This window comes from Giraffa tippelskirchi, chromosome 4 (assembly GCF_054371585.1).
Source record: "Giraffa tippelskirchi isolate mGirTip1 chromosome 4, T2T-mGirTip1v1.2.pri, whole genome shotgun sequence".
Taxonomy (NCBI): domain Eukaryota; kingdom Metazoa; phylum Chordata; class Mammalia; order Artiodactyla; family Giraffidae; genus Giraffa; species Giraffa tippelskirchi.
Window position 1 is genome coordinate 128242600 of NC_137278.1, and position 24491 is coordinate 128267090.

At 54.8% G+C, this 24491-nt stretch overlaps 3 protein-coding genes and 1 long non-coding RNA gene across 21 annotated transcripts; 2 read left to right on the top strand and 2 right to left on the bottom strand.

Moving 5' to 3' along the window:
• Positions 1-1195: 1195 nt before the first annotated feature.
• On the top strand, positions 1196-2100 carry NPFF (neuropeptide FF-amide peptide precursor). Its single transcript, XM_081596112.1, has 3 exons — positions 1196-1303; positions 1665-1786; positions 1899-2100. Exons 1-3 carry the CDS (start codon positions 1196-1198, stop codon positions 2014-2016), a joined length of 348 nt encoding a protein of 115 aa, XP_081452238.1. The 3' UTR covers positions 2017-2100.
• Positions 2101-2346: 246 nt separating this feature from the next.
• TARBP2 (TARBP2 subunit of RISC loading complex) lies at positions 2347-7660 on the bottom strand. 5 transcript variants are annotated; one of them, XM_081596103.1, is made up of 9 exons: positions 7492-7660; positions 6775-6939; positions 5878-5980; positions 5192-5287; positions 4554-4626; positions 4201-4318; positions 3782-3909; positions 2930-3131; positions 2347-2778 (listed from the first exon to the last, which is right to left on the bottom strand). In XM_081596103.1, exons 2-9 carry the CDS (start codon positions 6932-6934, stop codon positions 2621-2623), a joined length of 1038 nt encoding a protein of 345 aa, XP_081452229.1. In that variant the 5' UTR covers positions 6935-6939; positions 7492-7660; the 3' UTR covers positions 2347-2620. The 5 variants fall into 5 exon arrangements, with proteins under 5 accessions (XP_081452229.1, XP_081452226.1, XP_081452227.1 ...); XM_081596100.1 differs by having other exon boundaries at positions 6775-6944; XM_081596101.1 differs by lacking the exon at positions 7492-7660 and adding an exon at positions 7245-7366.
• On the top strand, positions 7380-23945 carry MAP3K12 (mitogen-activated protein kinase kinase kinase 12). Of its 14 annotated transcripts, none has more exons than XM_081596014.1 (16): positions 9492-9539; positions 15579-15688; positions 17586-17759; positions 17859-18067; positions 18395-18578; positions 18769-18960; positions 19235-19393; positions 19548-19706; positions 20417-20525; positions 20792-20901; positions 21029-21145; positions 21265-21402; positions 21572-22196; positions 22366-22436; positions 22529-22802; positions 23208-23945. In XM_081596014.1, the coding sequence occupies exons 3-16, from the start codon at positions 17623-17625 to the stop codon at positions 23304-23306; spliced, it is 2583 nt and encodes an 860-aa protein (XP_081452140.1). In that variant the 5' UTR covers positions 9492-9539; positions 15579-15688; positions 17586-17622; the 3' UTR covers positions 23307-23945. The 14 variants fall into 14 exon arrangements, with proteins under 14 accessions (XP_081452133.1, XP_081452137.1, XP_081452134.1 ...); XM_081596013.1 differs by having other exon boundaries at positions 15579-15675; XM_081596011.1 differs by lacking the exons at positions 9492-9539; positions 15579-15688 and adding an exon at positions 7403-7820.
• LOC145547191 (uncharacterized) lies at positions 18551-19720 on the bottom strand. Its single transcript, XR_014083632.1, has 2 exons — positions 19655-19720; positions 18551-19374 (listed from the first exon to the last, which is right to left on the bottom strand). It is a non-coding gene; the product is annotated as an uncharacterized LOC145547191 (long non-coding RNA).
• Positions 23946-24491: the final 546 nt, after the last annotated feature.

Sequence of the window (24491 nt, forward strand, 5' to 3'; positions counted from 1 at the left end):
CTCTATGCCAGGGTTACCAAAAGTGTCTCAAAGAGTGTTCCCCTTTGAAAGTGCTTCCTTTTAACGCTGCCATGTTTTAAGTGAAGAAACTTCACTTACAGAGAGCTAAGCATCTTGCCCAAGGCTGATTCATAGGCCCTTTATGTCATGACACCTCTCTGGCATCAACTAAAGAACCACACTGGTGGGGGTACTGAGGAAGAACTCTAGGATCAGAAGGGTGACTTTGAAGGGAATACTTCCTGAGAGGCAGTGACTGATTTTCCTAAGGGGGATTCCATGTACCTGCCCCGATTGGTCAGAAGCAGAGCCAGGCAGAGGCTGGACTGACTAGAGGGAGGTGAACAAAAACAACAATCCAACCCCAGTATCCTGCCCCTGCCTTTCTGGGACTGAAGTCAGGGCCATAGGACTTCCCCTTCATTGAACTCCACTCCAGAGAAAGGAAATGGCCAGGCTGACCGTGCACAGCTGTGACCACAGGGTGGCAGCAGTGCTTCAGCCGCAGAGCACTGCTCCGTAGTCTGAAGTGGGGCTGGTCCAGAGCAGTGCTGGTGAAGACGGGGTCTGTCTACAAACATCTGATGCAATCTCCACTTTCTGGGGGCTATGAAACCTCTTTGTCTCCTGTACATCACTTTTCTCTCCACAGGCAAATCTCAGAGTAGTGACTCCATTTTTAACCCTCCAAGAGGCATGTCCACATGGGTGTAAATGGGCCAGAAGGCCCTGCCTGCAGCCTCCCCAGTCCCCAGACGGGATCACCCTGGCTCTTTCCTCCTTCCTTTCCAGGACTTGATGCCTAGCCTGACAGGGCTTTCTCTGTGTTTTATTCTACAAGCTAGTAGAGAGAGGAGATGATCCATTGGAGCTCTCCAACCTGTTGAGGGATTGGGAGTTCTTGAAGGCCCTCCAGGGCTCTGACAAAGCATCTGCAATTAATGATGCTTCTTGAGCTCTGGAGACAGGATTTATGCATCTAATAAAGTCTATAACTCCAGGCTTAGGGGCTGGGGCCAGAGGCTGAGAGCAGGAAGTCCCACAGGGGCCGGGGAGGGGGATCCCAGGCGGCTCTTAATGGAGCTGTGCATTTCCATTGCGTTCTCTAGATTCCCCCTCAGGCAGCTGTGGGAGGTGAGGAACGGGGACAGCAGGTATAAGAGGCGGGTGTGGCCACAGCAAGGCAGATGGCAGCATGGACGCCAGGCAGGCAGCTGCACTGCTGCTGGTGCTGCTATTAGTAACAGACTGGAGCCACGCTGAAGGACCAGGGGGCTGGGATGGAGGAGACCAGATCTTCACGGTAAGTGAGCATGCCCGTCCCCGTCTCATCATTTTCCTGGACCTCAGCTTGAGACTTCTAGAAAAGGAAATGGAAAACCACTCCAGTATTCTTGCCTGGAGAATCCCATGGACAGAGGAGTCTGGCAGGTACAGTCCATGGGGTCACAAAGGGTCAGACATGACTGAGTACTAAAAACAACAGCTTGAGACTTACACTCCAGGTTCAAATACTCTGGCTGCGAGGGTCACTGGGTCCTCACATCTGAGGAAATGACTCCTTAGCCTCCTACAACTTGCCCTGGAGGTCACTCCCTTCCCCTTGTGATCTAAATGCCCAAGGCCCTCACCCATCTTCCTTCCCGGATGGCTCCACACCACAGGAGGAAGACAGTGGCGCCCACCCACCACAGGATGCCCAGACCCCCAAGTCGCTCTTGCGCTCTCTGCTCCAAACCATGCAGAGACCTGGCCGGAGTCCAGCCTTCCTGTTTCAGCCCCAGAGGTGAGTCTAGGAGGGACAGAGGCAAGGCCAGGGCTGAAGGGAGAGGAGTGCGAGGAGAGGAGGAAAGGGGGGATCTGGAAGGACCTATAGCTGAGGGTGGATCTCTCCTAAGGTTTGGCAGAAACACCCGGGGCTCCTGGAGCAACAAAAGACTGAGTCCTCGAGCTGGAGAGGGGCTGAGTTCCCCCTTTTGGAGCCTGGCTGCCCCTCAGCGCTTTGGGAAGAAGTGACATGTCATCCTCTGAGGTTTGCATGCAAGGCCCACACCCCAAACTGCCTGTGTCCCCCGCAAATAAAGCTGTCTGGCTTCTGAATCCATGTGCACGTGTCTGCATCTGCATGAGACATGGGAGGGAGTCCCAAGGCAAGAACCACAGCCTCCCCCACCTCCGCTAAACCCAACTCTCCAGCAACACAGGCGATGGTGTGCCCAATGTCAGAGCACCCACGAGAAAGGCAAACACGGGGACGTGTGGGGAGCAAAGTGGGGAGGCGCACCGGGGACGTGACCTGGCGCTAACCTCCTCTGCTGCTGACCACTCAGGGAAACAGACCAGGACTGAAGAATCCAAAAAGCAGCACATTTATTTGGGGCTCTAGTGGGAGAGCCCCCAATTTCATTCCCCTTGGTCATCACCAGTTACATGACGGCAGAACCTGGGCCAGCTGAGGCCCTGTGGTCCCTGGCTCCTGGTCCTGTGCCCTCCTCAGCCTGCAGTCTGTGTCAGAGGTAGAGGTGGCACCTCCAGGGGGTACCAGAGCTGGGCAGGCGCACAGGCCAGGGGCAGGAAGAGCAGGGAGCAGAGGATGTGTTTCATGAGTCCTGCCGTGGCTTCACTTGCTGCCTGCCATGATCTTGAGGTACTGCAGGGCACGGCGTGCAGCCTCGCCACGGGCTGCCTCCCTGGTGGCTGCAGAGCCATGACACACAGTGGCCGGCTGTGTGGACAGCTCCACCAGGCACTGGCAGAGCCCACTCAGGCTCAACTCCTCTGGAGACCGAGAGAGAAGAGGGAGGCAGTGTTGGGCAGGAAGGCAGCACCAGGGCAGGTCCATGTCATTGTCATGTCCTCCCGAGCCCTCATTCCCATCCATACTTGCTCTGGTCTAGTCCCCACCCCCCGGCCCCCCGACTAGCCATACCAATATCCAGGTAGCTGACATGGAAGGCCTGCTCCTCAGAGAGCTCACTGAGAACACTGCAGCAGGCAGAGCCCAGAGCGCCCAAGGAGCCCAGGGAGCAGCTGCGGAGGGACAGGATCTTCTCTCCCACCGAATTCCGCAGAGAATCCCAGGTGCAGCCTGGGCCCCGGTTCCGAAGTCCATCTAGGCGGGAGCCCACACCCTGACAAGACAGGGACAAGGGGAAGGATGCAGCCAGGGGCTCTGAAACCAAGCACTGAAGAGACATTCTATGCCCAAGGAGAGAAAAGCCCAAAGAATGCTTCCTCCTGTTTGCCTCCCACCTGCCAGTCAATCCCTGGATTGTTTGGTCGTTAAGTCATGTCTGAATCTGCTGCAACCCCATAGACTGTAGCCCACCAGGCTCCTCTGTCCATGGAATTTTTCAGGCAAGAATACTGTAGTGTGTAACCATTTCCTCCTCCAGGGGATCTTCCTGATCCAGGGATCGAACCTATGTCTCCTGCTTGGCAGGCAGATTCTTTACCACTGAGCCACCTGGGAAGCCCAATCCCTGTGTGGCCCCTTCTAACTACTAGACGGTGGACCAGATGGTCAGGCAGCTTTTCTCATTCCAGTAACAGAAGCCTACAGGTCCCTTGCCCTGGGCCAGCTCCCTCCCTCAAAGCACTCACCACACAGGCCTACAGCTGAGGCTGAAAAGGGGCCCAAGGGTCCCTGGGTCCAGAAGGAAAATGGGCAGAAGTAGGCCTGGGGCCCAGGAGGCTCAGTTCCAAGTCACAGACCTGAGTCCTCAGTGCCCTGCCCTGGCATGGAGGATGGAGCACGGGGCATGGCCCACAAGCCACTCACAATGGAAAAGTGATCGTCTTCAGGCTCTGCCTCATTCCCGTCCCGGGCATCCAGAGGCACTGTGTGCACTCGAAGCAGCATTTTGGCCGCTGCATTACGCTTTGCCAGCTTTTTAGAAGTGCCACTGCCTGCACAGGGGAGAGGGATGCTGAATTACGGTTCCCAATAGACCCACTGTTTCCACCCAGCTCAAACTTGGGCTGAGGGTCCCCTCAGTGGCTGTCAATTGAAAAGGGGAGCTCAGGATCTGCCAGGCACCCGAGAACCTGGCTGGCCAGGAGGGCAAGAAAGGGTGCAAGGAAGCAGCAGCCAAGCCAGGGGTCTCAGCCAGGAGCGTCGAGAGAAGCTGGGAGCTGCCCATGGCCAGGGCTGGAGTGCTGCGGGGTAGTCACTACAAGCACTCCCCTCCGCCCAGTTACCAATCTCAATGAAACGCTCCACTCGGCAGGTCATAGTAAACTCTTTGCGGTGGGCTGGCCCAGACTCCTGGGTCACCGTGTACTCAGGCAACCGCCAGCCTTTCTGCACCACCAGCTCCTTGGAAGGGAGAAACAAGGGTGCGCAAGACCGTGAGAGAGGAGTCTTCACATCTTCTCCCTCTCCCATCCTGGGAGTCTCAGGTTCCAGGTTAGAGGAGGAATAAAGGGAGGTAGGTGGGAAAAGCCCTCAGAACAAGGAACCCACCCCCCATCAGCTTCCCACAGCCCCGGGTACAAGCGAAGACAGGCAGGCAGGCAGGCAGGCAGGCATGGGAAATGAGGATGTGGCACACCTGCAGAGCACCGACCGGGTTGCACTCAGACTGTTGAGGAGAGACTGGGGGCTGCACCTCCATGGGGGAGCTCCTGAAGGAAAAAGGGCCCAGGGACAAAGCTGAGGGGGCTGGCTCCTTCTGCAGCTGCCCAGGAGTCCTCCGCCCTGCTCTTGTTTTCCCCACTGCCATCTCCCTGCTCCCCACCAGGCAGGCAGCTATCTCTCCAAACATCAAGCCCGCCTCCCTCCCCCTCCCCCCAGGAGGTCTCCTCCAGGTCCCAGGCTCATTTCGATTTTCTGGAACACTTGATCATCACTTAGACAGGACAGTGGAGAGGAGGGTATATCCAGTCCCCAGAAGCACCTGATGGGACTCAAACACAGGACCATCATGTGGCCAATTCAGAAGAAAATGGGACCAGCAAGACCTTTAATGTGGTCAAATACCATCCACATGGTACTGCCAAATTATAAATTACCTCCTGTCTCAAGAGCTGACCAGCTGGTGCAAATTCTTCAAACTCTGGTCCCCAACTATTCCATGCTCTGTTCACTCTCAGACTTCCTCCTGCCTGACCAGCCTGGGGCTAAGGGCTGGGAGGCCAGGAGCCAGGACCCCTTTCCACCCTCCTCAGGCAGTCAGGAGAGACAAGATACCTGGTTGGGACAGCAGATGGCACGGGAGTAGCAGCCGCTGCAGCTGTAAAAACCGGCACGTCCTCAGGCAGTGAAGAGTCTAGGGGAGAAAAAGAACTTCCCGAGGGGAAGGGGGCCTTTGATTCACACCCACATTGGGGGGGGGAATAAAAGGTGGGGAACCCAGGTCCTCCTGACCTGCCCTCCCCTAAGAAAATCTCTTCCCACTGAAGCCAAAAACTCAGGGAAGCTCAACCACCAGCTCCACCTGAGATCTTTTGGTGTCAAACACCTGATCAAAAATACTAAGAAAAGTGGGAGGGGGGTTTCTTCCTACCCAAGAACCATGGGAGCAACAAACGCCAACCTGAATGCAGAAGAGGGAAAAACATCTTGCTGGAGAGGAGAAGTATGTTGGAGAGCAACCCTCTCCAGCCTCAGCCTCCACCCCTCTCCCTTCCCAGGCCCAACTTGGGACCCAAACCACAGCCACAACCCCACACTGCGGCTGGCCACTGCCTCCCAGAATCCCTCACAGCAGCAGGAGCCCTGGAAACATCCTGCTCGGGTATCAGAGGAAGCTCTCAGGAAGCAGCCACGTCAAGGCAGTTCACTGTCACCAAGCGAAGCCTATGGGGCAGAGGGGCTGACGCAGGGGCCTGGGTTCCTGACAGAGCCTCTAGGATCCTCGGCCGTTCCTCCCTCACCTGCTGTCCTCCAGGGCTGGCTCCAGCATGCTCCCCCCTTTGAGGTGTTTGAGGGCCACCTCAGCTGCCTTGTGCTTGGCTGCTTTCTTGCTGGGGCCCTGACCTGAGAGAGGGGGTGTGGGCAATACTGGAGGTCACTAGAAGGATGGAAGAGAAACCAGCATCCCACAGCCTCTCGCCTCACAGTCAGAGGGAGTCAACCAAGCCCCATCTCACCAACCTCCCCTTGCCCAAGACTGGAAGTGTTACTCTAACTGCTGGAAGGAAGGGCCCTTATCTTTCCACAAGTTCCCCAAATCAAGTCATGCCAGGTAGAACTGTCCTTGAGGTTAGCCACCTGTAACTTTTTTCTCTGCCCTACTTTCCTCTGGGGAGCACTTTCTTTCAATAGAGATTGCTGGAAAAATAGAAAAAGTGTAGGCTCCAGAGTCAAAACCTGGTTCTGCCATCTGCTAGGCATGTGATCTTGCCCCAGCCATTGAATCTCTCTCTCGGTTTCCTCACATTCAACATGAAAATACTACCACCTACATCACTGGATTCGACCAAGGTTTAAGATTAAGTGGGAATTTGATTAAGCACCTGGAACAGAGTCCAGCACAGCAGGCACTCACTCCCCCAAATGCTGCACTGAGATTTCGGTTTATCTCCTTTTTCCTCTAGGATGACAACTATCTGCCCGATCACTGTGGCAGTCCTGCTTGCTCCTCTAACTCTCCTAAGTCCTAGGTACCTCCTCACAGACCTGTTCTCCTAATCCAGTCAGTGATTTTTCCCCTAAAACCTCTCCTTCCCTCACTGGTCTTGGAGAAGAGGACCGTGAAGAGACTCCAAGCAATAAAGCCAATGGGGCCCGGTGAATGCACACCCCAGCCAGGCTGCCCAAGCCTTCCTCACCAGTGCAGCTGGTGTCGCCAACGGTGACCCGGAAGGTGAAATTAGGCTGGTGGGCTTGGCCCTCGGCTTTGAGAAGGTCGTACACGGGCGTCTTCCCTATTCTGGTCCCATACTCCTGCAGAAGGCTGATCGGGGTCTTGCCCGGGTTGGCTGCCAGCATTTGCTCTATACTGGGGGGAGGGGCACAGACCCTTCATCACACCTCCTCTCTCTGCACCCACCTGGCCAAACACTGCCATCATCAGACCCATGCACTCTATGGGGGACATAGGGTCCAGGAAACCTCAGGCAGCCACTGGCTGGGTTAAAAGTGGGGTAGAGGTGCAGGCTGGGAAAGCAGGGTCCACTGCCCCAGGGCAAGCGGGGAAAGCACTGCTCCTGTTTCAGTTAGGGCGGGAGATCCTGTACCCCAGTGCAGGTTGGAAGTGCATGTTCCCTGACACAGTGCAGGCCAGGAACCCAGTACCCACCAAATGCACTGAATGTCGGGGGCATAAAGCCCAGTGCCCCAGTGCAGTCTGGGAACCGAGCCAACCCCAACTAGCTAAAGCTGGAGGCAGTGGCCACTGCCGGGGTGCATGCCGGGAACCACGGCCCACTACCCCAGTGCTTGCCGGGAACAACCCTCAGGCCAGGTGCATGCTGGGGCCGCGCCGCTACTCCCTCCGCACCGCGCCAAGCTCTGCGCTCTGCAGGGATCGGTACCAGGCGGCTCACCTGGGCAGCCCGCAGCCCGTGGTAGTGCCGGAGCCTTGCTCCTCTTCACTCATTCCCTCCTCCGTCCCCGCAGGCGCCACCGTGACTGCAGCCTCCACGCGCCCCAATACACCGCCGACGAGCTAGGGCCGGGGCCAAGCCCCAAGTCGCGGCCGGTCGGGCCCGCCGCGGGGCATGCTGGGATATGGAGTCCCCCGCCCACCGGACTCTATGAGTCTCCATCTGGAGGGGAGCTATCCGCCCCACAACCCTCCGCGTGGTTCGCTCAGGCAGGCAGCACCGCCTTCTGGGAGGAGTGGACCCTTCCTCTGTCGCTTCCTGAGTTGAAGGTGGTTTTTTGTTTTTTTGTTTTTAACAACGTCCCGCCTCCTTCCTTCCGCGTCTCCTCGCCCCAGGGCTGGGGCTCGGGGCATGCGTACCAGCAGAGTGGAAGTGGCTGGGGGCGGGGCAGTAAGGGCGAACACGAGCCTAGGAAGCTGGGGAGGGATGCTTCGGGTACCGAGAAAACTACAGAACCCAGGAGCTCGCGCGCCATCTTTGTCGCAGCTGGGAGGTAGCATGCGCGAAAAGTTTCGCGGCATAATTGGCTATTCCCGATTTTGCGTGTCGCTCCTGGTGGATTGCGATTGGTTACCTCATCTAAAGGGGCGGGGACAAGGGAAGAGTCAACCCTCTTGACTCCGCCTCTTTCTTGAGAAAAGGTTGTGATTGGCCCAGGTGAGAGGCCGCTGTCGGTTGCTGACTCTTTGCAGTCTGGGAGGGTGGGCCCTGCCTGGACGCGGGAGGCGACTATTCTCTGCCCCTCTGAGCTGGGGCAGTTGTAAATCCTAGTGCACCTTAGTCTCAGTTCGCCGTCAGCCTTTGGCCTAATCCTCTGGCTCTTCGTCTTACAGAACCTGCTTCTTTTTCCTGTGTTGTCCTTCACCACCCTTTTCATTAATTCTGCAGCCTGTCGATTTCCGCTTATTTTCTAAAGCCTTTTTTAGAATGGACCTACACCTTTTCCCCTTACGCTAGGAGATACCCTCCGGGGCGTGAGAATCAAGCTATAAAGGACAAGATTAGAAGGACTAAGGCACTTAGTGGTCTCATTCCCTCTGCCATGTGTTCCGGGTCTCAGCTAAAGAGAGGGCAAGAGAGAATTCTGGCCTCTTAAGATTAATCGACTAATTTGTGCGGAACAGAACCCGTATTTTTGGGTCCTAGAGTTCCATTTCCTCCTCGCCAAAGTCTCATAGCCACCGGCGTGAAAGATGTAGGGAAATTTTTGTGACCTTGGAGAGAAAGAAATCACGAAAAATGTCTGTCTGACTCTAATGAGGGTTCTGGGAATGGGTCCGAGACGAGATGGGCTTGCTCCGTGCAGGGCTAGAGGTCCGATGGAATCTTGGAATAAAAACGAGGGGTCATCCAGGAACACTGGAAAGGGATGGGGCGTTGAGCTGAGTGGATTCCAATTGGTGGACCCGGAGTGGTGGCAATTAGGGAAAAGAAGACTGGCAAGATCGTTTGACAGGGGGAGCGATGCAAGAGCGCTGAGCGGAGGAGGGGGTTCCCATCTGAGGGGTTGCTGTCTCAGGGTATAGGAGGGAGCTTTTAAGACCGATCATAGGTCTTAAGGTCGGGGGTGGGATCACTCCAGGTCATCGCCAGCAGGGAGGTGCGAGGACTAGAGGGGCCAGGGACTAGCCTGGAGCGTGCCGGATGGCAGCAGCGGGCTCCTTTAAGAGGCCGTGGCTCCAGCGCAGCATCCCCCGCTCAGGGCGTGTCCGTCCCGGGGGGCCTGGGGCGGGGGCCTCGGAAGGAGCGGGAGTTCAAGCCTTGTGAGGACGGGGTTTGGGGTCGGGGGGGTGGGGGGAGAAAGCTGAACTGACACACCCGTGCACCCGGACACCTCACGAGCATCGCCTGTGACGGCGCCCCTGGTCCGGTCGAGGGCAGCGGGGGGAGGCGGGAAGGAGGAGGAGAAGGAGGAGGAGGCGGGAGCAGCATCCGGAGCCGAGCTGCAGCAGCGCCGCCTTTTGTGCTGCGGCCGCGGAGCCCCCGAGGTGAGAGCCGGGCCGAGTTGTGGAGGGTGGGGGGCAGGGATGGGTCTGGGTCCTGGGATCCAGGTACCGGGGAGGGTGGGGATGCAAGATGTGGCGGGGTGTGAGGAGGGTGGCGCGGGATGCTGAGACGGGATGGAGGAACTGGGGACCTGGACCCGCCGCCTGTGGGGATGGGAAGGAGGGGAACCGAGCCGAGGGACGCCGCGGCCCAGCTTGAAGGCGAAGGGCCTCCCAAGCTGGAAAGGAGTGTATGGGGTGGGGGTGGGGGGGTGATTGGGGGATAGACTTAAAGGACAGCGGGCAAGAGAACATCTTCCTCTCCTCCCACTCACCCTCAGGAAGGGGGAGAGGGAAGGAGGGGGAGGAAGAGTTTCGGCCCCACAGAGAAGGAGAGGAAGGACAAGGCCTCATGGGTCCCTCACTCCCCCTCCCCACCCCTCGCGCGTGCACAGGCACACTTTGCAGGCTGGACCTGAGGATTATAGGCAGACAGCACCTGTTCCTGGATGCCCAGGTGATGGTCATCTTCCCCTCCCCCATCCTTATATGGCTTTCTCCCTTCTCCATCTCTCCATCTGCTCTGGCTCCCCTAACCCATTTCCCCAGCCCAGGCCTTTCATGAACCTCCTCCCTTTTCCCTACACACTCCTTGGCCTAAAAATAAGCAAGAATCCTTTCCACAGAGTTAAAACTCCACTAACCATGGCCTTGGCTAAGGGGTCAGAGTGTGCATGGACAGTGGAAGGAAATAGTGGGGTGTCCCTTAGAACTGAAGGAAAAGTCCCACCGTTTAGCTCCCTCACCTGCTCCCTCTTGGGAGGAGAGCAGGTCAGGGCCTTAGGAAGGGCTGCACACGAGGTCTCTCCTGCACTCAGGGTCCTCTCAAGCCACAGTCAGTGCCTCCTTGTAAACACCATTTCCCTTCCAGCTCACGGAATGGACTCCATGGCTTTGAGAGCTCTGATTTTTCAGCCAGAGGGTCATACCTAGGGAAGGCAAGTAGGGATTCAGGAAGGAAAGGACCTGAGTAAAAGCCCTGGGTCTTCCTGTCCAGACACTGAAGTTTCTCTGAAGCTTTAGGGTCTGCTCTCTCCTATCTCACATTTAAGGGTGGAAAAAAATTCTGCCCTCTCCAGCCGGCCACCCATCCACACACTCACTATAGGGACTACGGGATGCTGGGAAGACCAATGGTGTGAGACACTAACTCCAGCACTTGTGAAAACAAGCAACTAAATATCCATTCTGTAATTCAACCCAGTTATGGGCAGGAGAGTCAAGAAGTTTACATAAAGAAGTGGCTCAGGACTTCCTGGGTGTCCTTCCAGCTAAGGAAGGCAGAACCCATCTAAAATCCGACTGCTGTTTGTAGGTTCCTCTCCAAGAGGTGATGATGTGCTACTCTGGTTTTGCCAGGAAGAGGACCCTAAATTCTAGTACCCACTACCCTGGACTCACCCTGTGACTTAGCACAGGCAGTCCCACCTTGCCCTGTTGGGCTGGGAGAAAGAAAGGATTGGGGAATCAACCCTTTCAGGAGTCCCTGCTGGGACAGAACAGAGGATAGTGTGGAAATGACGCCAGCAGGGGACACGGGAGCTTCACGAGATCGCTGGCCACAGACACTGGTCTGTCTGCTTCATTTGCTCCCAGAAGAACTAGGGGCAGCTGTGTGTTGGGGAAAGGTGATGAGGCAGGGGCGCTTACTCCAGAGTAGACTAAGGATCTTCCTCTGGTTCCTTCTTTTTTACTACCTTTTCTATCCCCTGTGTTTACCCAACTCCCTCTCCATCTGTACCATCCCCGCTGCCTCTTGCTTTGAGGAGGCAGACAGGGGAAAGAAGGAAAGGGACACCGTTTATAAAAACCTACTGCTGCTTGTTAGGTGCTTTCCATATGCTAATATTTATAGGGAGCTTCCTGGAGCACGAACTTTATTTGGATTATCTCAATACCACTTCTAACAATACTGAGAGGTAGTGTGATCATCATCTCTATTTTAGGGATGAGGAAACTGAAACTTAAAGAAGTTAAGTAATCTGTTCAAAATCAAAAAATCAGTGGCCAAAGAGTTTAGGATTTGAATCCAGGTCTGTCTGACCCAGAGCCTGTGTTCTTACCCACATAATAGCTTGCATTGCCACTGTGAATTAGTGAGCACTGTCCCCATTTAGAGATGAAGAAACTGAGGTTTGTTAAGTCTCAGACAGGGACTTTGCAGGTGATCCAGTGGTTAAGACTCCACGCTCCCAATACAGGAGGCACAAGTTCAATCTCTGGTCAGGGAACTAAGATCCCACATGCCTCATGCCACGCAGCCAAAAAAAAAGTCTCGTACTCCAGGTCGCCCAGCTGGAGACTGCGGTCAAGAGCAGAGACAGGACCTCAACCAAGCCACTCTGCTTCTCAAGTCATCCATTCTCCCTCCCTATCTTACTGTCCAAGGCTGGGTGACAGAAATCGATAATAGGCATTCTATAATTTTCGTTTCTTCTTTTTCAGCTTAAAATAGGTTTTTTAATTTCTTAATAAAAATACCCACAATTCCATCTACTTAGAAATGGTTATACATTGGTATCTGTCCTTCCAGATCTTTTTCAATAGCACCCGGCTCAGGAACAATTTGTTAAAAATACGCAGAACTTCTTCCAGGCCCACCTGAGATCCTGAGTAGCAGGGACCCCTGTGACCCACCATACCTTGCTCCTTGCCTCCCCTTCCCCTCACACCTTAACGGTAGGGCTGAGGGATGATCCTGGGCCACGAGAGCCATGGGGTGAGGACAGGGTGCAGAGAAGGAGGCCTTCCCCCTCAGTTCAGAGGAGGTGGGATATAAGGATTTGCAGAGGAAGGAGGGGGGGCTCTAGCCTACAACTGCCACTGGGACCTGGTTCCCCTGGGACCTGAAAACAAGTTGTGTCCTGGGGAAATAGAAGGTTGGAGACCCAAGTCTCCCTTCTGACCAGACGGCATCTCCAGACTCCAGAATCTACAGAGAAAGACCTGGTGTCCAGCCAACCAGAAAGACAAAGCCAGGAGCCCGGCACTGTGCTCATGGCATTCCCTACATCATCTTACTTAACCTTCACTACCCCATAAGGTAGGGTTGGGAGTCTCAGAGGGATTATGGTCCTTAAACAAATTCGTGGCAAAACCAAGGTTCTAGTTCTGATCTCTCCAAATCCAAAGCTGGTTCCTTTTTTCCTAAGCAGTACTGCCCCCTCCCAGCCCTTTCGGTACCCACTCTACCGGAAGAAGAGGTGGTGCTGGTTAGAGGTTTAGGGGCTGGACCTGTGTGAGGCTGGGGGCCTGGAGTTAGGGGTGATCTCCAGTTTTACCCTGGCTCTCAGGGGGAGGCATTTCCCCCTCAGGAGGACACAACAGAAAAGTTGTAGTTCTTTCCAGATGAGAATAACCCTGGGGCCAGGACCATGGATTCTGTAAGAAGCAAAACAAAAGCTGAAGCCAAGTGGCCAGGAGCCTTGGCCAGGAGGGGTTAGAGTCCTTTATTCTCTCAGGATCTCAAAACCTGCACTGAGATCATTCCCAGTCCCAAGTCTTGGGTCTCCTTTCCCTGGGAAGACATTCCTTACACCCCCACTCAAGAGAGATGGGGAATCTTCCTCCCTTTCCTGAGTGCAAAACAGAGTCCAAGACAGTGGTGAGGGCTCATTATGGGAGCCCAAGACTTTAGACAGATGGCCTGGCCTCTCAACTGAACCCCCAAGACAGCCAGACAAGCAGCCTGGCGTTGACATTCTGCTGTTAAACAGGAGGGAGAGAGAAAGGACTTAAAGGGTTGCCTTGCCACAGGCCTCCAGCCTCTCAGGCAGGAGAACCAAGGTGGGGGCGGGGGGAGGTACTCCCTGCCCCCACAGTACCACCAGCAAACAGAGAATCTGGTACCTGAAACTGAACTGGGGCCTCCCAGGGTGTCCAAAGAGCCTCTTTTGCATAAAATAGGGACCACTCTGTCCCCATACCCAATCTGAAGCAGAGTTCTGCACAGTGAGCATTTGATAAATATGGTTGACAGAATGACTGACAGATCCACCCTCTCCTGTCACATCCCAGCCCTTCCCCCATGCTCTGCATAATTGATGGCCACGGAGACAGTTCCCCTCCCCCAGGGTGACCGAGTGTCTGGGCCAGGGGCTCCTAGCCATGATATCCCCCTCCAAAGCCTCGGCACCAAGGCCCAGCTGGGGGGCAGTGGGACACAGCTGGCAGGTCAGAGATAAAGGACAGAGAGAGAGGGTGTGTGCTGGGAGAGAGGAATCTCTCCTTCACTAGAATTCCCTGGGGCCTCAGTTCCGCCACCTCCACTCCCCTCAACGCACACACGCACACACACAAGCACTCCTTCAGGTCAATCTGGAAGAGCTGTCATTAGCCTGAGAATGGGGAAAGGGTGGGTTGAGCCTGGCTGGGTTCTCTTTTCTTTGGTCCGATCCACTACTTCTTCAGCTTCTTCCACTGCCCGAAAAGACAAACAGGTGAAATGGCTTCTCTCTCTCCCCAGCTGCCGGCCCTGGATACAGGAGGGGCCCCTGGGGAGGCCTGGGCAGCTGGAGGGAAGATCGGCTTCAAGTGTCATGGAGCGTGTCACCCTCTCTGCCTAAGCCTCCTGGTTGCTAAACACCAGATGAAGGCTGAAAAATTCCTTTAAAAAGCCAGGTGTTGTACCTACTCAGAACTCGGCTTCTAAATAGGAAAGGAATCGGGGAGGGCACAGATCTGTTTTTCAATCCCTTTTCATTCAGCTTCTTTTTCCGTGTCCTTTGCTTCCCAAATGAGTTTTTCAGTCCATCCTTCTTAGGACTGCCTCTCCCTGCGCTTCACGCTCTTCTGTTTCTCAGCTAGACAGGCCTTCCTTTTCTGGTCTGCCTTTCGCCTTTTCTCCTGTCCAGTCTCCCCGTTTTCCCATTTCCTGCTTTCTCTATGGCACCGCACCCCCAATGCCGAACCAAGTCCCCTCTCTTCACCACCACAGCTCTCCCCCCACTGCACTCGGGGACGGGGGTGGACATGGGGAAGACAGGACGCAGAGGCGGTGGGTAGCTGGGGTCGGTGGTCCCTTGCCTGCGAGCCCGCAACCAGCACGTGTGCCAGCCCAGGTCAGGGGCGGGGCCCGGGCGCGGCTCCACCCCCGCGGTCGCTGCTCACGTGACTCCGGGCTAATCTTGTCCCGGTGACTTCACGCACCGCCTCGGGTCCAGTCGTCATGGTTACGCCGCAGCGCCCAAGCGCTTCCCCCAACCCGCTGCGTCCCTTCCTGGACCCCCTCCTCTTACGGCCGGGTCCCCGCCCCGCCCCAGCCCTGCTCCACGTGACGGCCAGGAAGGAGGTCGGGAAGCGGGAGGGGGCGCTGGGTCCGTAACCCCTTCCTCTCCGCTGCGAACCGCCTTCACTCTGGCTTCTAGCTGTCTTGAGCGCCCCAGTCCCGCCAGCCCTCCGTGCAGACCCGCCCGGGCAGCTCGCTGGGAGCCCCAGCCTTCGTTCTCAGCGGTCCCAAAGGGGCGGCCGGCTTGAGGGGGCGCAGGCAAAAGCCCTCGGGTCCTCCAGCGGACGTTCTCCAGCGAATTGGCACGTTGCTTGGCCTGTCGTTTGTCTTACTATGTGCATCTCACTTCTTGAAGCCGCCGTTATCTCGCAGGATATGTTGGGGGTCCGGAGGCTAGGATTTCATCTTTCTGAGCCTCGGTTTACTCAAGAGTGTAAAGAGACCTATAATCATACCTCCTTCCCTGGAGAGTTATGAGGAGTGAGGGAGCTAATGCTTGCGTAGTGTACATATGGTCCTTAGGACGATCCTCGGATGCATAGAGCAGTGGTTGCACCTAACTGGGCACCTTCATGCGCTCTGGATGCTATTGGAAGCCCTGGGATTCCGTGTGGCGTCGTCACTCTCAGGAGTACAGGCTCTCAAAGGAACCAGACGCCCGACCGCACTGTGCCTTCAGGATCATGGGAGCCATGATGGAGGAAGCACAGCTCAGAAGGGACATTAACTCAGAGCATGGGGGGGGTCACTTCCAGGATGAAGTGAGACTTGGAGGACAACAGATGGTGTGTGAGAAGCGCCTTCCAGACTGAGAACGACTGGGCACTGAGCTGGAGCCTCATCCTAGCTGAAGTACTTTGGGCAGGTTATTTAAGACCTCTAATACCTCTGTCAAATGAGAGTAACTTACACGTATAACGTAAGAGATTTTAGGATTAAATAAGCTAATGGACCTATAACAGAGGCTAATGTGGATGGTAGCTTTCCATAAGTGTGAGCCATTCTCATTAGGTGCCCTGGCCCAAAAACCTGATGAAGCTTGGTAACAGTCTCAGGTCAGTATGGCCTGGGTATGAACAGCAATGGAAGATGAGGCTGGGGAGGGGCCAAGAGCATGGAGGTGAGGCTACAGGACCAAGGAGGGGCTACTAGAGGGTTTGAAGAAAAGGGGCGCTCCAAAAGGCCAATTTGTGCTTTAGAAAGATCCTTCTAAAGGGTGGGTGGAGGGGGATCTTGGAAGAACTTGGAGACCATTCAAGGGGCAGTTGTCTTAGGTCAGGTGACAGCTAATGAGGCCTGAATTAAGGCGGTAGTGTGGAATAGAGAAGAGAAACTGGTAAGGCATTGGTTCTGGTCTTTCCCGATGTGCCAGGCATAAGAAGCACCTCAGGTGCTTGTTAAACACTTAGGTATTTGAGAGGCCTGGAAATTGTTACAAGAGCTGAGCCCATCAGAGGTGCCAAGCCTCTCTGTGCATACATCCCCACCCCGGGAGTCCTTTTTATTGTAGATTCCTGCCACCCCTCTCCAGTAGTGACTCAGAAGCTCTGGTGCAGGGGGTGAAGGAGGGACCCTACTATACTGAATAGTTGTTAGGAATTTTGGCCTCCAAAATCCCTACCTCTCAGAATCTGGTAACTGGCAAGATGTAGTGGGAGATGGAAGATGAGATGACTTCTGGTGTCAGGCTGAAAAATCTGCTGTGCCTGAACGATAGCTAGTCTATCCCTTTGTGCAGTTGGAGAAGTCAAGGCTCAGATGCAGCTTGGCTGAGGTCAGCTATCAATTGGGACAAATCTCCATTGATTGGAAAGCTAGGTAGTAGGGGATAGAGTAATGAAGAGGAAAGGAGATAGGCCCTTCTCTAACTGACCCCTGAGGGAGCAGCTGGATTAATAGGAGGGATAAGGTAGGGGGAGGGTGGTGAGGGGGAGATGCAGTGGGTAGGCTACACAGCCTGTCGTGACACAGTTTCTGCATCCTCCTTGGACAGTTCTACCTTTTTCCCTGTGTGTCTGTGCTGGGCACAGAGCTAATCAGCTGTCACTTGGATCTGCCCAGGTGTGTAGCTGTGAGCACCTGAGAGAGAGACCCAGTTGTGAGCCTTGAGTGTGCCTTAGGATAAGAGACTCAGCAGGACCATATGTCAAGTACATGAGTGTGAGGCCCAGGTGTATCATATGTACACAGGAGGGGCGGAAATGTCATCTGAGAGTGCCTGAGCGGCAGAGTCTGAGCAGTGCCATCTGTGTTTGCTTCAGTGTGAGGGAGGCCTACATGTTACTGTTATGTGTGTAAGATTGAGACTCAAAGTAAAAGTTGTGTATCTGAAAGACCCTAATACATGTGTGTACGTGAGCCTCAAGTGAAAGAAACATGTTTTCCAGAGGTGAGTTACAGTAATCTTATAGGGAGAAGGGAACTAGTCTGTTACCATACTTGATATTGGGACATACTTTCCCAGCATCTACCTGAGCAGGGCTGTTAGCTGTGTCTGCCTGAGAGTGATACTTAGGTATGTTGCCTGTATACCTGAGTAAGGAAGACTTATGTTACTAATAGATGCTAGAGAGGAAGCCTGTGTGTCAGGTTTCCCAAGATGGGTCCCAGGTGAGACTTGGAGGTAGATGGGTACCTGAAGCTAAGATATGTTACTTCTAGGAGTGGTCTTGTGTGCCCAGCTCCCCAACTTGTGCCTCTGCCTCTATGTACCTGAGCTGGGCGCCTGTGGCTTTGACAGCTCCTCCCTCTTTTTCCCACAGGGCCCACCGCTTACCACCACACTGGGGCCCAGAGGCCATGGCCTGCCTCCATGAGACCCGCACACCCTCCCCTTCCTTTGGGGGTTTCGTGTCCACCCTAAGCGAGGCATCCATGCGCAAGCTGGACCCAGACACTTCCGACTGCACCCCTGAGAAGGACCTGACACCTACCCAGTGTGTACTCCGAGACGTAGTGCCACTAGGGGGTCAGGGCGGGGGCGGGCCCAGCCCCTCCCCAGGTGGAGAGCCGCCCCCTGAGCCTTTTGCCAACAGTGTCCTGCAGCTCCACGAGCAGGATGCAGGGGGCCCAGGGGGAGCCACTGGGTCCCCTGAGAGTCGGGCGTCCAGGGTCCGAGCGGATGAGGTGCGGCTCCAGTGCCAGAGCGGCAGCGGCTTCCTGGAGGGCCTCTTCGGCTGCCTGCGCCCTGTCTGGACCATGATTGGCAAAGCCTACTCCACGGAGCACAAGCAGCAGCAGGAAGGTAGGCTGTGTCCATAAGGGGGCCCTTTCCCTGTCTCCCCGAGCCTGAAATCTGTTTGGACAGTCACACCAAAGTCACCCGATGACCCTTTCACCCCCCCCAGAGCCCATCCCCCGCCCCTTATTTGTCCATCAGCTACTGACTCCCCAGCTCTATTTTAGGCCACCTCTTCATTTCCTCCCGTCCCCTCAAACCTAATCTTCTTGGCCCGTTTTAGCTGCTTTTCTACCTCACCCTCCTCGAGTCATTTCAGCCAGCCCCAGGCTTTCCCCTGTGCCTGACCATCCCAAGGCCCTGAGCCTATGGCACTGTGCCTCCTGTCCACAGACCTTTGGGAGGTCCCCTTTGAGGAAATCCTGGACCTGCAGTGGGTGGGCTCAGGGGCCCAGGGCGCCGTCTTCCTGGGGCGCTTCCATGGGGAGGAGGTGGCTGTGAAGAAGGTGCGGGACCTGAAGGAAACTGACATCAAGCACCTGCGAAAGCTGAAGCACCCAAACATCATCACCTTCAAGTAAGGTCCAGGGCAGGGGCCGTGGTACTTTGCCCTCAGCGTACTCTGTTGAGGGCAGAGACCTACTTGGGTAGCAAGGGATCTTCCTGATGTGGGTGCCAAAATGGCACAGTTGGGAAGGGGGTACCAGGTGTGAATCAGGGGCTGTTGGGATGGCTGAGCCCTTCATCCCACTGTGTTCGGCCCCCAGGGGTGTGTGCACCCAGGCTCCGTGCTACTGCATCCTTATGGAGTTCTGCGCCCAGGGCCAGCTATACGAGGTGCTGCGGGCTGGCCGCCCTGTCACACCCTCCTTGCTGGTTGACTGGTCCATGGGCATCGCCGGTGGCATGAACTACCTGCACCTGCACAAGATTATCCATCGAGACCTCAAGTCCCCCAAGTGAGTAAGCGAGCAAGCAGGGAGAAGCATCTGTGCAGTCTCCCATAGGTATCTCCACCCAGGGCAGTGTGGCCATCTCCCTGCTTTCAGACCCTGTCCTAAAGTCCACATGGCCATGTCAGAAACCCTTCCCAAGTGACAGCTCTATCTTGAGAGGGCTGTGGTAAGCCCTCCATTTCTGGGTGTCCCAAATGACTTCAAACAGTAAGAGTTGCTGCAGCTAGACAAGGCGCGTGGAGGGGCGTGGACTCCAGCTGACTACACTCTTTACCAGCATGCTAATCACCTACGACGATGTGGTGAAGATCTCCGATTTTGGCACTTCCAAGGAGCTGAGTGACAAGAGCACCAAGATGTCCTTTGCAGGGACAGTAGCCTGGATGGCCCCTGAAGTGATCCGCAACGAACCTGTGTCTGAGAAGGTTGACATCTGGTGAGGGCCAGGTTGAGGACTGAGGGTAGCAGGTGGCCAGTGGGGGGTGGGGAGAGGGTTGTTGCAGGGCCTGAGTGCAAGTGAGAGGAGCCTGCAGTAACCAGAGCCTCAGGAGGAGGCCCTCCTCCAAAGTGATGTCCCCTCTTATCCCTAGGTCCTTTGGTGTGGTGCTGTGGGAGCTGCTGACTGGTGAGATCCCCTACAAAGACGTAGATTCCTCAGCCATCATCTGGGGTGTGGGAAGCAACAGTCTCCATCTACCTGTGCCCTCCAGCTGCCCAGACGGCTTCAAAATCCTGCTTCGCCAGTGCTGGTAAGGACCACCTGGGAAGCAAGGGAGTATGGATGATGGTTAGCCAGTACCCAGGATCCGGGCATCTAGGCCCAGAATCCTCAACAGGGAAAGGGGAACCGGGATCCCAGATATGTCTCTCCAAGACCCTAGGATTCAGAGTGTGGATCAGGGGCACTAGGATAAAGAACTGAGAGAAGTTGGAGTGACTTACAGTCTACAGGGTTGTATGTGACCTATTTCCTTATCTGCAAAATAGGGACAGCAATGTCTGATATAGAGGGTGCTTATGAAGTGCCAGTGAAGGACCAGCACAGCCCCTGAGCATGGCTGGTTGGACCTCAAGTAGACTGCCTCAGAACACTCCCTGGAAGGCCAGGGCCCTGCATCCTTGTTTGGAACCTAGACCATGGAGGAAGGTGGGAGATTTCTAATCTTTCATTAAGCATTTCCCGAAGTGTTTTTTTAATGGAGTTACTCAAAAAGGTTTGTTTTGACAAACAAGTTGGAAGACAGGATTAAATAGGTTTCCTTACTGCAGGACTTTGACATACTACAGACAGCTTGTAACATGTCCTGGCTAGTTGACCAGGGAATCCTTTTGTCTCAGGAAACATTCTATCTAGGGTTGGATTCTCCAGGACCAGGACACACTTTGGGAAAGGGTACTCTAATTCCTTCCTGAACCTCCCTGAAATGCCTCTCTCTCCCCCAAACTTCATTCCATCTAGGAACAGCAAACCACGAAACCGCCCATCATTCCGACAGATCCTGCTGCATCTGGACATCGCCTCAGCTGATGTACTCTCCACACCCCAGGAGACTTACTTTAAGTCCCAGGTGTGCTGTGGAGAGGAAGATAAATGCCCCAGCTCCCTCTGTTTGCAGAGATGATGATACCCTTTGTGGGGAGGCTGGGAAGAAGGGTGGCTGGGGATAGGTAGATCAGCTCTTGAAGGGCTGGGGCCTGTCTTGGTTGATCCTGTGCCCCAGTCGTTTTTGCTCCAACACACCACAGTTTGCAGCAGCGCAAGCACCTGCAGTCTTTCTACAGGTCTGACAGGTAAAGGGATGTCCCTCACTGCTAAATGTCTCTCCACCCCCAGGCAGAGTGGCGTGAAGAGGTAAAGCTGCATTTTGAAAAAATTAAGTCAGAAGGGACCTGTCTGCACCGCCTAGAAGAGGAGCTGGTGATGCGGAGGAGGGAGGAGCTCAGGTGTGTGCCCGTGTTTGGCAGGTGACTTTACCAACTACAGGGCTGGTAGAGCAGTTCCCAGAGACTGGGATAAATGATGAAAGCAGGTGAAGCCAGCTCACCTCTGGAACACTTCTGCCCATTTCAGACATGCCCTGGATATCAGGGAACACTATGAGCGGAAACTGGAGAGAGCCAACAACCTGTACATGGAACTTAATGCCCTTATGTTGCAGCTGGAGCTGAAGGAACGGGAGCTACTCAGGTAACCACACACGCCCTCATGCACCAATTCCCATCTTCCTGAAGCTGTGCCCGACTCCCAGAGTCTACTGAGCCTTGGCCCAGCTTCCTGGTCACATGCCTAAGGCATTTTGTCTTTAGGAGGGAGCAAGCTTTAGAGCGGCGGTGTCCAGGTCTGCTGAAGTCACACCCTTCCCGGGGCCTGCTGCACGGGAACACAATGGAGAAACTAATCAAGAAGAGGAATGTCCCACAGAAACTGTCGCCCCACAGCAAAAGGTAGGACCGGAGTTGACAAGTGCCATGGTTCCAGAATGGCAAGGGGATGCTGGAGACAGGTGTAGGGCTCAAGAATGCCAGGAAGACAATACTTAGGTGGGAGAGAGGTGCCTTTTACTGCCTAAGTAATGTGTTAAATCTCCAACTTGCACTTTCCCTCTCCCACCAGGCCAGATATCCTGAAGACTGAGTCTTTGCTACCCAAACTAGACGCAGCCCTGAGTGGGGTGGGGCTTCCTGGGTGTGCTAAGGGCCCCCCCTCACCAGGACGGAGTCGCCGTGGCAAGACTCGTCACCGCAAGGCCAGCGCCAAGGGCAGCTGTGGGGACCTGCTTGGGCTTCGTGCAGCTGTGCCACCCCATGAACCTGGGGGACCAGGAAGCCCTGTGGGGCTAGGAGGGGGACCCTCAGCCTGGGAAGCCTGCCCTCCAGCCCTCCGTGGGCTTCACCATGATCTCCTGCTCCGAAAGATGTCTTCATCATCGCCAGATCTGCTGTCAGCAGCATTGGGAGCCCGGGGCCGAGGGGCTACAGGGGGAGCTGTGGATCCTGGCTCACCACCTCCAGCCCGGGGAGACACGCCCCCAAGTGAGGGCTCAGCACCTGGCTCCACCAGCCCGGATTCACCAGGCGGAGCCAAAGGGGAGCCACCTCCACCAGTAGGACCTGGTGATGGTGCAGGGCTGCTGGGAACTGGAAGGGAAGGGACGGCGGGACGGGGAGGAAGCCGGGCTGGGTCCCAGCATTTGACCCCAGCTGCACTGCTGTACAGGGCTGCTGTCACTCGAAGTCAGGTAGGTAAAGTATGAGATGCTTCCTGAGCTCTTCCCCTTCCCTTCTCCCCAATGTAGCTCCCACCTTAGGTTCTATCTCAAGCCATTCCTAACACTTTATAACCATGTTTCCTTATCCCGAGTTCTGATCTCTTTCCTCCTTGACCAGTCCCACTCATCTCTCCTACAGAAACGTGGCATCTCATCAGAGGAAGAGGAAGGAGAGGTGGACAGTGAAGTGGAACTGACCTCAAGCCAGAGGTGAGTGATGGAATTAGGAAGTTAATGGCATTCTTCACTTTCCAAACTGCGAGGTGTAGTCAAGCTGTAACCCTGGTTGTTCCCACAAACAGGTGGCCTCAGGGCCTGAAAATGCGCCAGTCACTATCTACCTTCAGCTCAGAGAATCCATCAGATGGGGAGGAAGGCACAGCTAGTGAGCCTTCCCCCAGTGGCACACCTGAAGTTGGCAGTACCAACACAGATGAGCGGCCAGATGAGCGGTCTGATGACATGTGCTCACAGGGCTCAGAAATCCCACTGGACCCACCAGCTTCTGAGGTGGTTACTGGCCCAGAACCCAGCTCCTTGCCCATCCCACACCACAACCTACTCAGAGGGGAGCAGGTATGTTACACCAACCAGGTACCAACCAGGGAGGAGACAACCTGATCATTTGAGAGCTACGGGGTAGACAGATGCACAGGCCAGCAAGATAGGTACTTAGCCTCCATGTCACTCTGTAGCTGAAGCTGTTCCCTCCCATACTGGAGAGCAAATATTCACGTGGTAGAATCTGGGAGGTTTAGAGTACTTAGTAAGGTTGCTTGCATGCTACCTATAAATTGCAACCAGGGGGAAATCCTGAAACTAGAAGTTTGGTGCCTTGGAGAATGGCCTGAACAACTGAAATTTAGAGACAGTAAAATCACTAACCTGTTACTACAAAGATCTCAGTGAAGGACTCGGAAGGAATCGATTTGCCAAGAGATGCTCAGTCTCACCTCACTGCCTTTCTGCGCTTTTTCACAGGGCCCTCCCAACTCTGAGGACTCAGACTGTGACAGCACCGAGCTGGACAACGCCAACAGCGGTGACACCCTGCGGCCCCCAGCCCCCCTCCCTCCATGAAAGCCCCCCTTACCCTGTACATAGAGAAATATTTATATAAGTAATATATATGCGCCACATAATCAATCAAGACAGGGCTGTCCCAGCCTTAAGTTGGGCTCAAGGGAGACTGACCCCTAACCAAGTCACCTGATAAACTCTAGGGACACTGGCAGCTGTGGAAATGAAGGATAAATACTGCCCTAGAGATATGGTTAAGGGCAAACTGGCCCCTTCCTGCTTCACCCCATTGAGTTTAGCCAGTGGTGAGGCAACATGAAAGCCCAACTTGCCTAATGTTCCTCTACTTTTTCTGCCCAAACCCTAAGGAGCAGGAAAGGGAGCCATTTAGACTGCACTTTTTTTGTTTTCTGTTTACACATTTTGCACTTGGGAGGAGGGAGGCTAAGGCTGGGTCCTCCCCTCTGAGGTTTCTCAGGTGGCCATGTAATTTCTTTGTCCCTCCATTTCTCTGCCCAAGCCCTGGCTTCGGGCCTAGGGGGAGGCCAGGAGATTGTGAAAGCATGTGATGGCTCAGGCTGAAGAACTGGGGTGTTGTTTTAAGTCCCTAATTTTATCTTGGTGCCTGACTGGGGTGGGGACTGTCACATTGTAACCCCTGTGAAAAACCTTGAAATATAACCACTCCATGCAGGCCCAGCTGTTGAGGGTTTTCTTGGTGAATGAATGGGGTAGCTTGCATGGTTAAGTAGGAGCCTTGGGCTTTGGAAATAGTACCTAAACGCTGAATGACTTGTTCCTTTTATGCTTTAAGTGATGCTAACCACTTAGAGCACCAACCTAAAACCTGCATAAACAGGACGTCTAACTTTATAAAGGACTGTAGTAGGACAGACCTTAAAAAACACCCATCCTTATTAAACAGGAGAGTGAAGTTTGGACAAGGGTGTAGGTATTCCCAGGGAGGTGAATCCCAGTGACACACAAATTCTGCTTCCATGTGGATGCTCGTGCACCCGCCTTCCAGTGCGAAGTACTTGCTTACACTTGGCAGCCAAGTCTTAGAAAACTGTAATCCCCATTCTTTTGGACCAAGGACACAGCCAGCTTGCTATAGCTATTAAGATCACTCTGCAATGCAGGCTCAAGGGCTACAGAAAAAGATGGGAGTGGTAAAACAGAAGAGAATATCTTCACTGGAATAAACGCTTACATTAAAAACCCAAGCAGGGTCCTCATCCTTTT